We start from the raw sequence: 12,650 nt of genomic DNA, 5'->3' as shown, positions 1-12,650 counted from the left end.
TGGATGGATTGGTTTTCCTGCCGAACGAGCGGGACATCAAAGTTTACAGTATCTTACGTGTGTAATGGATTCTCAGCCCTGCTTTCGCGTTCCTCTTTCGCATTACTCTCTGCGTCAATACATATTCCGTCCGGGCTTAACTTCGACCATCCCAAGGATGTGCCTGTTTCCTCGGCTTTTACGACAAAACCCTCCATTTACACGAGCCCACACAAACTTCCGCAGAATATATACACCAGTCTCGCCATGGCCATCCTTGCGACATTCCTCCGCTCTTTTGAGGGCGTCATACTCAGTATAACAGCCATCCACATAGTCCTCACTACTTTGTCGAACTGGATATGTCGACCCGCTACTCCTACACCAGAAGAGCTTATACGATCAAGACGCGAAAACCATACCGCCGGTCGATCGGCCGTGAACAGAGTTGTTGAAGCTGTTCCCCGGGCAGCCGCTGGCAAGCACCCCTACCATAAGCCTTGTCACAGCTGGTGGTGGTATGCTATGGCCTTATGGCCAGCCCCTAGTGACCGTCTCTGCCGTAAACCTCGTCGCAAATGGTGGTGGTACATTGTGGCCCTGTGGCCAGCTCGTGATGACCCAAATCGGTGGTTCATTCTGATCACGGCCCTGTCCATTAGTATACTCACTTTCGTTTTTTTCTTTCGAGAGATATTCCCCGACATTTATCAGGGTCATGTTCGATTCTTTACGGTCCTCTCGTTTCTGGCACTTGAAGTCGGACGTGCCGCCTACTTCTACCATCTCTTGAAAGACTGCTCTGTTCTGATTCAAGAAGTATGCATTGGTCTCATGGGTCATGTCACTGGTGGCTTCTGCCGCCTCGGCAGTCTATTCGCCGTCCCTCCGATGAAATATTGAACAAGCAGCGACGAGGAAAGGCGACGGAAATCTGGAATCATGGTGGGAAGAAGCAATCTTGGGTGGAAGAGTCTTTGGGACAGGTGAACGATGAACAACGCTGCCGAAGGGGGGTTTGGGTTACAAGGTCAAGGATATGAAAGGGTCACAAGCACCCGAATGCGATCGGGCCTGAACAGCATGGATAACTAACTGACACGCTCGTTGGGTCATATCAGACAGACAAGGGCTTGCTCAAGGACAAGGACGGAACTTGTGTTGGAGTACCCAAGGTAAAGACTCCGAGCTGAGGCAGGGTACCCAAGTTCTGACTGTCACTTGCGACCAATACTGCACTATCAACATCGCCATGATACACAAATTGTTCAAGTACTCTCTCTTCCACTGTATGTGTTGGTGTAGACATTACGTATAGCGCGTGCAATACATACAAACGCGATCTTTCCACCCCTAAACAGTTCCCAACACCATTGGTATGCATCTCGAATCACAAACACCGCCCATCCATCTCATCCTCGTGCCTGTACCATGCCATGCCATGCCGATGCCTATGCCTATGCGTTTTCCCCTTGCTCTTCTTCTGGGGCACTGTCGCCGGTAGTCGCGGCTCTAGGTGTTGGAATATCATCTTCTATAGGCGCTTCTTCTTCCTTCGGTGGCTCTTTGGCCGCCTCTCCTTCTTCTACCTTTGGCTCTTCCCTGGGTTCTTCCTTTTGTTCATCGGGGTTCTCTTCTGACTGATTTGTAGTCGCCCTTTCTCTTCGCCGTCTTCGTAGCCTTCTCTCTTCCTCTGCTGTCTGCCGTCTGGCTTTTCGGAGGGTTTCTCTCCTCTCGGGGTCGTTGTCATCTGCGCCATCACCACCGCGCATACCTTGTAGGAGAGCTGCTGCTCTATCGGCAACGTCGTCTTCACCTTCACGAGGTGATGAGAGGCCCGGGCTGAGCACTTTGCTGTCGTCTTCGGCGGGTTCCTCCTTGTTCTTGAGGCCAGCTTCCACTTCTGGGATTTCGTCAAGGTCGGGGATCTTTTGTCCTGACGCAACGCGGACCTGGTGACGATCCTTGAGTCGCGCACGCCTTCTTCGGTCTCTCTGATCCCGAGCTTGCGGCGCAGCTGCACGTAGCTTCTCCAGGAGGGAGTCCATGGCGCCTGTATTGGATGGGGACGTCGGTCCCGCCTCGGCGTTGGCGTTGGTGAGTTTGAGTTGTGCTGTGTGCTTCCGTTTCATTGACGCCTCGTTACGCTTCCTTGTCTCTTCCACCTGCACGTTCTTGTCACGAGACTTCTTCCACTCTCCAACGAACAATGCCAACTTGGCAAAGAAATCTCGGCGGGCACCATCATCTGCGGGGTCCTCGCCGTAAAATACCATAATATCCTTGTATGTCTTCATCATTTCTTCCAAGTACAGCTCCATCTGTTCGGATTTTCTTCTGGCTTCCTTCATAATGCGTTGGACGATTTGACTCACTCGGTCCTGGGGATGGAACTGCTTGGGGTCGCTTAGGTTACCAGAATCCAATGACATTTGAATGTTTCGAATGTTGTCGATGTATTTCTTCGCATCAGCCTGAAGTTGCTCAATGTTGATCTTCTGTGCCGTCATAACTCCGTTGATATCATCCGCAAATGTCTCCCACTCAGGGTACTGGTTCCGTACAATACGCTCCACGAGATCGGCTAATGTTGACTCGTTCTTGTCGTCCTTGACCATACCCAATCTTGCAAGAGAGCTGAGCTTGAAACCACGCGCTTGCTTGTTCGCATCGTTCATGTAATTACCAATATCCAAAATAAGGCCAAGTACGTTCATCAATGAAACGGAATCGCGTAGCGACTCAGATACTGTCACAACCTGTCGGATCTTCTCGTTAATCTCTTCGTACTCTTGCTCAAAGCTTCTAGTAAGAGCAAGGGCCCTCATTCGACTCTTCCAGTAGTGGTGTAACTCAAAAGCCGTGTAGAGGTAAAGCTGATCTTGTCGAGTGAGCTCCGAGGGGTCAAGTTCACGGTCTTGGGACTTTGCATCAGGTCCAGTCCAGTCCTTGCTGTACGGTGCCATTTGCTTGACTGTGTTGTCAGGGATATTACAGAGGTCGTCCTTCTGCAAAAAGTCCATCACTACAGTGTTGTCTAGAATCTCTGGATCGCAGTGAATGATCATTTGAACAATCTTTTCGACAGAGTACTGTGAAAACTTGGCAAATGCAATTTCTGTGCAGTATTAGCAGGTAAAGCAATTAGGCATAAAAGGGAATGCACTTACCGTAGGCCTTGCGGAGATCAGAAGAGATGATTTGCTTCTTGTCATCTTTCTTAGAAGAGCTTCCTATACCAATCTTCTTGATCTCCTTAGCCATGAACAGTTTCTCAACCTCGTCGAGAATTCCCTTCTTGCTGAGCTCCTGATACTTCTCCTCTCGGGCTTCGGCAGAGGGGGTATGGGCTGCCCAGTGGCTGGTCTCAGGGGCATCGACCTTCTCCCAATGCAGGGCCTTGAGCTTCTTCTTGGGACGAACCACGGGCAGGCCAATGCTTGGTGCAGCCCCGAAAGCGGGTTGTCGAGCCAAGAAGTGCCCAGACATAGCACCAGGCAAAGGAGGAGGTGGCGGAGGGGGCATACCTCCAGCACCAGGCAACGGAGGCGGTGGTGGGGGAGGAGGAGGTCCACCACCTGGCATCAGCATGCCAGGCAACGGAGGCGGAGGCGGAGGGGCACCAGGAATCTGGCCCGGCATAGGGGGAGGCGGCGGGGGAGGCGGCGGTGGCGGAGCTCCGGGTATTTGACCGGGCATCGGAGGTGGAGGTGGCGGCGGAGGCGCAGGAGCAGCACCAGTGATTTCGATTTTGGGAGTGTCGCTATCACCTGGGGGGGTGATAGGTGATGAAGTCTCCATACTAGGGTGAGAAGGACCGGTGGTATCATCTTCAGAATCACTGGCATCGAACTTCTTGACCTTGGACCCAATCTCACCAAGCAAGCCAGCTTGCTGCTTGGGGTCTATCGTAGGTCGCTTCATCTCGACAATTCTTGGCTTCTCGAAGATGACACCATCCTCGCCCTCAGTCTCATCGCCCTCATCGATCACCTCACCATCAGAGCGTCTCTTGAGGGGCTTGCGTGGAATCTTGGTATTGCGGTGGATGCTGCCCAGAACGCTGTTGGTGAAGTCCCGAGGAGGTGTACCACCACCAGGAGGTGTTCCAGGCCTGTCATCCATCTCTTCGCGCAGGGCTCGAAGACGGTCTGAAGGCCCAACAGCGTCTCCCCAAACACGTCCCTCAAGCTTGTATTGTGTCTTCTGCCGCTCGATCTGCATCTGTAACCGCTCCATGAGGCGTTCGCGATCTAGGATACCCTGCATACGAGCAGGGTCTTCCACACCAGCCATCTTGCTGCTGGCGCTGCTAGCAGCAGCAGCGCTTTTGATAGCCTTGGAAGCAGCTACGTCCTGTGCATCTCGAAGCATCAGGTATAGCTCTCTTGTTTCCAACTCGTATCGCTGGGCTTCCTTGGCTCTCATAGTCTGGATACTGTCCAATTCAGCTTTGAGTCCATCTGCCTGTCTTCTTTGAGCATCGATGAAACGAGATTGTTCGTCCAGTTGCTTTTGTAATTTGGCGACCAGTCCATCAGCACCCAGCTCAAGCTGAGCCTTCATCTCATCACGCTCAGCCATCGCGGCCTCGGCGATTTGTCGCGATTCAAGGGCCTCATCCTGGGCTTGCCTGGCTTCTGAGTCTGTATGCAATTTGTCGAGGAGACTTTGAACCGTGAAGTTGAGACTCTGCTTGAGATCCATGTTCGGCAGTCGCCGATCCATAGCAACGTAGCTAAGCATGGAATCGACCAGCTGGAACATGCGTAGTCGTTCCTCGCCATCGTTTGCTCGGATGAGCATAAGATGCTGCAGAGCCGAAATGAAGTAGTCGTTGGTCTTGGTGCCATGAAGACGCTGCTGGATAGCATCGGCAATTTGAACGGGATCAGTCAGATCCTTGACCTCGCCCTCGACATCGTCCTTGATACTGCTATTCTCCCTCTCAAGCATATCCTCATAGTCAATGGCTTCGTTTGTTCTGAACCGTTCAATCTGTTTGTCCAAGAGTTCGTATTGGAACTCCTCCATCTTCGTTAAGATTCGCTTGATACCACATGCTGTAAATTGGGCTCGAATGTGTATCCTCAACTCCAGGTCTCTCTCGGGCGAATCGATGATCATGTTGACAAGCATGAGAGTCGCAACGGCGTATTCCATTAGCAAGTTCTCCATTCCAATACCTCCAGTCCTCAACTCTTCGCTAGCACCGACCAAACTTCCCATCTTGCCCCTACCATCAATGGTGACCTCCACCAAACGCATCCAAGCATCGAATCGGCCATTTTCTCCAGATGCGGTCTTGACCTCGTCCAGCGCTTGAATGACCTTCAGATGACCTTCGGCATTCTCTCCCCAGGTGCATAGGAAGGTTATAATCTCGCTGACAAGCTTCCGCGTGGTGAGACGAGGAGATATAAGAGAGCTAGCAAGGGCTACCATGACCTTCTGGTGAATCAAGGCATCGTCGGCGCCGAATTTGTTGTTCATGAGCGCCTTTACACACTTGATAATATCATATTCGCGATCGAGGTTCTTGTCGATACGGGTGTTATCCTGGACTGGTCCCTGTGCTGTCCTGCGGTTGATCTTAAGCAGCAAGGTCATCAGAGCGACCTGTCCCTGACACTCAACGAATCTCTTGACCCAACCGATTTGTTGTGTTCGCAAATTGACTTCCAAACTTCCCATACCTTTCGTGTCAAGGCGATCCTCCATAACTCGCCGCACGTACCATTCAGGAGTGCCTTCTTCATCTGAGTACGTCGTGATATCGGGAGTCGCGGTATACTGGTTCGGGCGTGCTGTTTGTCGGCGCTTCTGCTCGCCTTGCCATTCAGTAAGTCGATCCTGATAGATGAGCGTCCACTTCTTCTGGGCGGGGTAGGCCATCATCTGTCTCCTGGCCTGCTCAGGGAGATTGTGCCATCCTCGCTTCTGCATCAGTTGGAGGAACATCTGCTCGACCACATTATCGTCGTCTGGTTTTGGGAAATAGAAACCACCCTGTGGATCGCTTTGTCCTGGAGGAGGGCCAGACGGAAATTTGGTAAACCGGTGAGAATCGCGGTTCGAGTGCTGAGAAGCAGCATAAGAGCTCTGAGAAGAGGCACTGGGCATAGCTACATGTGGTGAGCGTGATATCCTTCCATCAATGAAACCTGTATTACCTGACTGAATGCTCAGATTATCAGCCGAGCCCCGAGCATTAGATGACATATATGAGTCGTATCGAGGGTTGGGGGGATTATTCGAGTGGGAAGAGCTGCCCCTAGGCGGACCCCATTGCTGATACTGGGTCTGACGGCCCGTTGAAGCCATAGTAACATTGCCATATCCATATCCAAGAGGTTGTCGCCCAGGGGAATGGGCACCAGACTGTGCCGACGTCCCATCCCAGCTCGGGTATTGGTGAAAGTCCAGGCCATTTTTGTTCAGGTGGTGCGGAAGAGGTTCACGGTGCACTGGCATCTGCTCGCCCTTGGGCAGATACTCGACGGGTATGGGAGAGCGTGATCCACCTCCAACGGCATCGTAGGGTATCGACGTAATTACGCCTGCCATCTGGTTGATACCGCCATCAGAAGATTCTGGGCGATCCAACGAAATGGCAGACGACTCTCGTTTATGGCGCGAGGAGCGAAAACTGGCGGCATCGTCTGCGGGGTATCTCGATTCTTCAGTCAAGCGCTTGTCTTTGTGCTTACTTCGTGAGAATAAAGACCGGCCGCCAGAGGACTGCCTCGTCTTGTCAGACATGGCGACGGCGACAGCGACGGCGGTATGTGTGGCAGAGCGGTCGTGGCCGCGACAGTCGTCGAAGCGGAGGGTTTAGTTTGCGAATCGTATTTCGAAGATACCTGTGTTGGTGTCGATCCGGGGTGTACAGTAAGGGAGAAAAGGAGGTGCCAGGGTTTCGATGAGCCTGGGGAAACGTCTGCCAACGGCTACCAAATTGAACACGTGAAGTTGGCGATATGCTGGCCAAGGGCCGCTCGCTTCATCGGGGGCACGATATCGCCGTTCAGGAAGATATTGAAGTTATTCGGGGTCCGGAGCGTCAGTCGAATCGGCAGAAGCGCTATGGTCGGTCCTGAAACCTTGGTCGTCTGGAGTTAGGTTGAGTGTGAAGAAACCCGCGTAGATAGGGAGGGGGTAAAGCAAGGTAAAGGACAAAGAAAAGGCCTAAGCTTGGGCTTTGGATGGATGATGCAGACGGAATGTTTCAATGAGCGGTGCCAGAATGGAATGAAACTAAATTAATTGAACTGCAACCCGAGTTAAGTCGAAATGGTGTGAAAAATAAGGAGCGTAGCGTGTCACTGCACAGCTGCAGTCGGGTTGGGTGTCGTATAACGTTAGAGTTAGGTAGGTCGTGCAGTGTGGTGTAGCAGTGTAGCAGTGTACGGGTGGCAGTAGTTAGCCAGCCCAAACCCAGAGATGGGAATGACTTGGCTTCCAATGGATCCTTCTATGATCAGGGATCTGAGGACCAAGCCGAGGGTCTATCAAGATGGATGCGGATTGGTTCATTTGTTTACGGGGACGATGGACCTAATATTGCTTAGCCGCCGCTTGAGCTCTTATTCTTAGGTTGAGAATGCCTGCACGGCCCAAAGCTAGAGATATGGGTATATCTTGATACTCGATAGATAATGTAGTAAAATAGTACTATGAAAAGTCACTACAGTCCAATCAGCAAGTATAGGTATATCGTAATATTGGTGAATCGCCTTGTGAATAATGCTATGTACATAGCATAATCATGCATGGATGCTCCTTATGCCCAAGTAGCCCTGTGACTGGTCTGAGAGACACTTTTTAGCATCGACGCCAGGCGGGGAGTTTTCTTTAGCATCAGGAGATCTGCCAGGGGAAGTGGGCTCTGTAGATTGAGGACGCGCAGATGCATGTCAACCTGGGAGGAAACCAAGTTGAAAAATTGGAGCGTACCTAAAGTGAGCCTGGAGGCAGCTACGCTCATAGAAAGAACCTCTTGTCGTCCTTGGAGTCCCGAGTGACAGAAATCTGTCACCGTTAGTGATACAGCAATACCAGAGGCTTGGGACATTTGAGTTACCTTTCAGTGAGGCGTCGCACAAAAAAGTCTTACTGGGATCAATATATGGTGCAATAACACCAGGTCTTTCAGCTGCGAACCAATCCCATCATCCTATAAATGGTTCATGACTATTCTTAGTTGGGGTTTTCAGCTGCGCCAACGTGTAACAATCCTCGAACGATGAGATCAGTCACACGACCGTTTATTTTGACGCGGTACCAAAAATAATTGCCAGTCTCTTCTTTGTCAAAGCATCTATCTTTCAGAAGCTAAAGTAATAATTACTCATAGAACTACGCATCTGTCTCGAGTCCCCTGCTGCGACTCTGAGCATCTCCACCAGATCGAGACCTATATGTCCATCAAAAGATTGTTTTATTCTTGATGCTTAAGCGAGGTCGGCTGTCTCAAATTCCCCATTCCGTTCAGTGCCAGTTTCTGATTGCAGTGTGTCAGCGTATAGAGATAGCATACGATGGTGACGTGTCCCATGGAGATGGAAGATTATGCGCATGTGAACAGCGATACGCTAAATTAATGGCTCGTGTTGAAGTGCCGGTGATCGAGATAATGCAGTAAATATGAGGTTACGATATATTAGGTCCTTAATGCAAGAGTTGAAAGATATAGTACCTCACCTCTATCCTTTCAGGTCGGTACCTAAGGTAGCAGGGTAGGTACCTAGACAGATAATTATCTATACCTGTCTATCTACTAAGGCAAGCCATAAAAAAGACTGTCATCCCTTAAGGAATCAGGAAATGTATCGCTGAGATTATTGAGATCGTTCTAGAAAAATACTGTATAGCCGTTAGTGATGATGGTCCCCCTGCAAGTCTGAACGGCTTAGGTTCTGTTGGCCCGCCCCTTTTAGCGGGATCTTCGGCGTCGTCACCTCCTGCTGGGCCCTTGTGGCTTCAGCCACGTTTCCCGCTGTAGCCTCAGGGCGATCACGGCAACCTCCAGCTTCAACATCGTGACATTCATTTTCGGCCTCGAAACTTGCTGAGCCGAACTGCGAGACTGTCGTCTTGAGTTCCGATATATAGAACATGGGTGCTACCATGTCCGTTATCAAGGTAACAAACACATCATGACAACTTGCTCCTTGCTCCTCACCTACTGACATCCGCATGATCGCTACTAGACGCTCATTGTTCCCGCTGTAATCTCCTTGATACTCTTCATCCTCCTCACATACGTCCTCATTCCCTTCTGGCGTCGATATGCCCGATACAGCCAGTATCTACCTCTCGACACACTCTCTTCCCAGACATCGTCTCTGCGACAGCGCATTACGTCCCGAATAGCCACTTGGCGTTCCAATCGCGCAGTCGCATTCGCATCCGAGGACGTCTCCGATGATGGACTGGAAGACGATGATGGAGAGGAACTTGGGAGCGTCGACGAGGATACGTGGCGCCAGATGGAGGCTGATACTCGTGCTGCACGGCCAGACAACGCCAGGCGATTAAGTAGAGAGTAAGTGCTGCTGTTAAACAACCCGGAACCCTTGTTGCACGTCCCCACCTACAACAGTGACTGACATCATGTTTGCAGTCTTGAAGAGGGTTTTAGGGACGACAGCGACGATGAGCCAGACCGGCTTGCAAGGAATAATTTTAGGTCATAATGCTATAATTCAATGCGTTTCTTGCACCCTTCGGATTTATGAAATACCTTATCTATATATGGATGGATTTCAAGCAGAGCGTATATGTGAGGCGACAGCAGAAACAGTCAGTTATACTTGAAGATTTGAAATGCTTAGATCAATCTAGGACAAGCTATTCAAGTCGGTAGTCCTATTGATATCATTTCTCGAATCAATCCAAGTATACCCCGAGTTGCCTGGGCATATCTCGCCGAGATGTGGAAATGGCTGATCAACGAATTTAGTAATACCGAACAACTCTCACGCACATAGTATTCTCCAGTGATAGAACATGACGTGCAGCTTACTATACGGCAGTATTCTTCATAGTCTCATGTGACTTTGAAGCAACAAATTGTTATTCATTCATCGCTTGCGTCGCTGTCTGCCTCAATCATTAAAATCATATCGCTAAAACTGTATCGCTCTTCATCCAAGATTCCAAAATCGCACCAGTTTCAAGGCACAACCAACAACGATATATACAGCCATTTTTTGAAGTGAAAGAGAAAACCCCAGGTCCTTGATACCACCCCCATAGCCAAGTCTTCCGCTTGATACAGAAGCTAGAATATGGTCATGCAGCTATCGGCTGAGCAACCTTCCTTTTCCCCTTTGCCTTTGATTCTGTTTCGTTGGCTGACTTCTTTGGATCATCCTTCGGTGGATCAGGGAGAACCACTCCTATTTCGGTTTTTTCCCCAGCCATATCTCCCCCCGGACCAGCATTGGTCTTTTTGTCGATGGAGCCCAGTGCTGGATCCGAGGCAGCCTTGTGCATGGGCAATCGAGGCTCGGTGCCATTGGTGGCTGTGGGATTCGTCTTGTTCTTGCTTCCTACGGTGCCATTAGTTGATGCGGCCCCCACGGCAGATCTGCCCGTCTCTCCTGGTGTAGGATCTCCTGGTGTAGGAACTTCGAAAGGAAGTTGCTTAGCGAATTCAGGTAACTTCCACGAAGTGGGAGCTTCAGCAGGAGTGATCGCATCAGGATCGTCAGCGTTCCCAACTACTGCAGGGATTTCAGCTGTCTTTTGTTTTATTGTGTCAGCCTGGCTTCGGTTCTCTCTCATCTCGGTGCTTGGGCCTGTGGGCAGGTTACTCTGCTCTTGCTGACCCGGGAGGATTGCGATCTCAGGGGCACCAATGGATCGTCTGATAGCGTTTTGTTTTTGAGGGTCCCTGTTTGCCGGGGACTCTATGACGTTATTCAGCCATGTGTATCTGCGTGCCTCGCATGCCTGAAAATGCTGCGTGCGAAATGAAAGCCATTCATCATCCAACAATCGGTTGATCCTAAGGAACTTCCATTCGTACCAGGCGCGCTAGGCCTTTCTAGCACGAGAAATCATACTCTCTGGTAGATAGGTATGTTGCCTTGGCAATAGCGATGGGATCATTTTCTTGGAATATTCTTCCTTACGGTTGATCCTCCTTTTGGCGCATGGATCAGATGAACAAAAGCCACATTCTCGCGGTATAATTTGGCTCTCTTGGTCCTCGTACCTGGGTTCCGGAAGTTCGAATGTTGGAATAGCAAGGTGGTCACACTCGTGTCGAATGGGGATACAGCCCCCCATTGGACAGTAATGCTCCCCTCCAACAATGATAGCATCACTCTCTGGAGTTCGAGACCTTAGACGTTCGGTCAGGTAACTGTGCAAACAACGGTGGCCAAATGGATGACCGCAAGGAAGATAGACTCGAGTCTCACAGCGCTTCCAGCTGTCAAAATCGCTGGTCAAGTCATGGAGTAGCTTATTGCACATGACACAGCGGTCCGGGCCTGAATCAGGGTATTTCACCACTTTTGGATCGCGAGCTCTGGGATCTTGTCTCCCCAAATTTACAAAACCTGACGGATCTGATGGTCCACGCTGGTGGGCTGGAGGTAATTGTCGTACAGTACGTAGACGGAAGTGTCTTTCCTCATTTCTTGGACTTTTTGGACATATTCGACCTTTGACTTTGCTCCAGATTCGTTTGAAGGCGTGTTTTTTTGCTTTGTTACCAGCATTTCCTTCAGCTGGGACTGAGGATGGAGCCTCGACAGGGTTTTGAACCTCGGGGACTTGTGAAACAGGCGGCATGTCTTCGCGCCGCAGGTGTTGCCCGGAAGACTCTGTGACACGGGGTGCTTTCGCAGTATCCATGTCTGAGTGGTGAAATTGCTCATAGCGTCTGGAGTGATGGGCGAACGCACAATTAAGTGAAAGTTTAGATATAAAAGATGGTAGCTGGGATGATCTTGACGATGTGTTTTGATGATGATGATGATGATGATGAAGAAGAAGAAGAAGAAGAAAAGGAGAGTTTCTAAATCAAAGGGGTCTGTTTTATGGGCTTGCTTCCCTCGATCGAGCATTGGACACACTCCCATTTCGCTATCTTATTTGGAAAGAGTCACCTTCTTTATTGTCGTGTAGTTTTTTTTATGCAGAGGAGGAAGTTTCAAACGGGAAGATATCCTGCCTATCTTAACACCATTTGAGAGGGTCCCATTGGAACATTGGGGTTTGACAGGTATGAACCTGGATTAGTACCTACCTACCTAGTAGGTAGGTTATCTTGCAAATAACTGTCCATAGGTATCTTGCAATTATCCTACCCTACCTAAAGTAGGTAGTACTTGGTCAGGTAGGTACTGAGGTAGGTCTTTCGTCTTTCATTGCACTTAGTGTTGCCTCTCATGCGTGTCTGTTGTTAATATCTGCAAGGTCGATAGGCGTTACTGTTTCATATATATGGGTGGATTTCTACATATACAAATCAACATAGGAAAGGCTTGTAAAATATCTAGGTACAAGTTCGTATGATTTCTCCTACCTAAGTTATCATGCCTCTACCTTAGGCAAAGATCAAATTCCTACCAATTCATGTATATTGATAGTGGTGAAGGCAGCCACCTAGACCCACAATTTACGGCTTCCAGCGTTTGCATCACTTCGTCTAC

The 12,650-nt window shown here is 50.0% G+C and overlaps 4 protein-coding genes across 4 annotated transcripts; 2 read left to right on the top strand and 2 right to left on the bottom strand.

The window, feature by feature from the left end:
• Positions 1-246: 246 nt before the first annotated feature.
• Positions 247-882, top strand: FPRO_06151 (uncharacterized protein; the record flags this gene model as incomplete). Its single annotated transcript, XM_031228967.1, has 1 exon — positions 247-882. One exon carries the CDS (start codon positions 247-249, stop codon positions 880-882), a length of 636 nt encoding a protein of 211 aa, XP_031079251.1.
• A 554-nt stretch (positions 883-1,436) lies between these two features.
• FPRO_06152 (putative cytokinesis protein SepA) lies at positions 1,437-6,741 on the bottom strand (the record flags this gene model as incomplete). Its single annotated transcript, XM_031228966.1, has 3 exons — positions 1,437-3,097; positions 3,150-6,104; positions 6,153-6,741. 3 exons carry the CDS (start codon positions 6,739-6,741, stop codon positions 1,437-1,439), a joined length of 5,205 nt encoding a protein of 1,734 aa, XP_031079250.1.
• A 2,367-nt stretch (positions 6,742-9,108) lies between these two features.
• FPRO_06153 (uncharacterized protein) lies at positions 9,109-9,677 on the top strand (the record flags this gene model as incomplete). Its single annotated transcript, XM_031228965.1, has 3 exons — positions 9,109-9,123; positions 9,192-9,526; positions 9,605-9,677. The coding sequence occupies 3 exons, from the start codon at positions 9,109-9,111 to the stop codon at positions 9,675-9,677; spliced, it is 423 nt and encodes a 140-aa protein (XP_031079249.1).
• Positions 9,678-11,022: 1,345 nt separating this feature from the next.
• FPRO_06154 (uncharacterized protein) lies at positions 11,023-11,850 on the bottom strand (the record flags this gene model as incomplete). The annotated part of the gene is made up of 1 exon (XM_031228964.1): positions 11,023-11,850. One exon carries the CDS (start codon positions 11,848-11,850, stop codon positions 11,023-11,025), a length of 828 nt encoding a protein of 275 aa, XP_031079248.1.
• Between the last annotated feature and the right edge of the window lie 800 nt (positions 11,851-12,650).

Source organism: Fusarium proliferatum (genome assembly GCF_900067095.1).
Source record: "Fusarium proliferatum ET1 genome assembly, contig: FPRO_scaffold003, whole genome shotgun sequence".
Lineage (NCBI taxonomy): Eukaryota > Fungi > Ascomycota > Sordariomycetes > Hypocreales > Nectriaceae > Fusarium > Fusarium proliferatum.
This window is presented reverse-complemented; position numbering and strand designations above follow the sequence as displayed.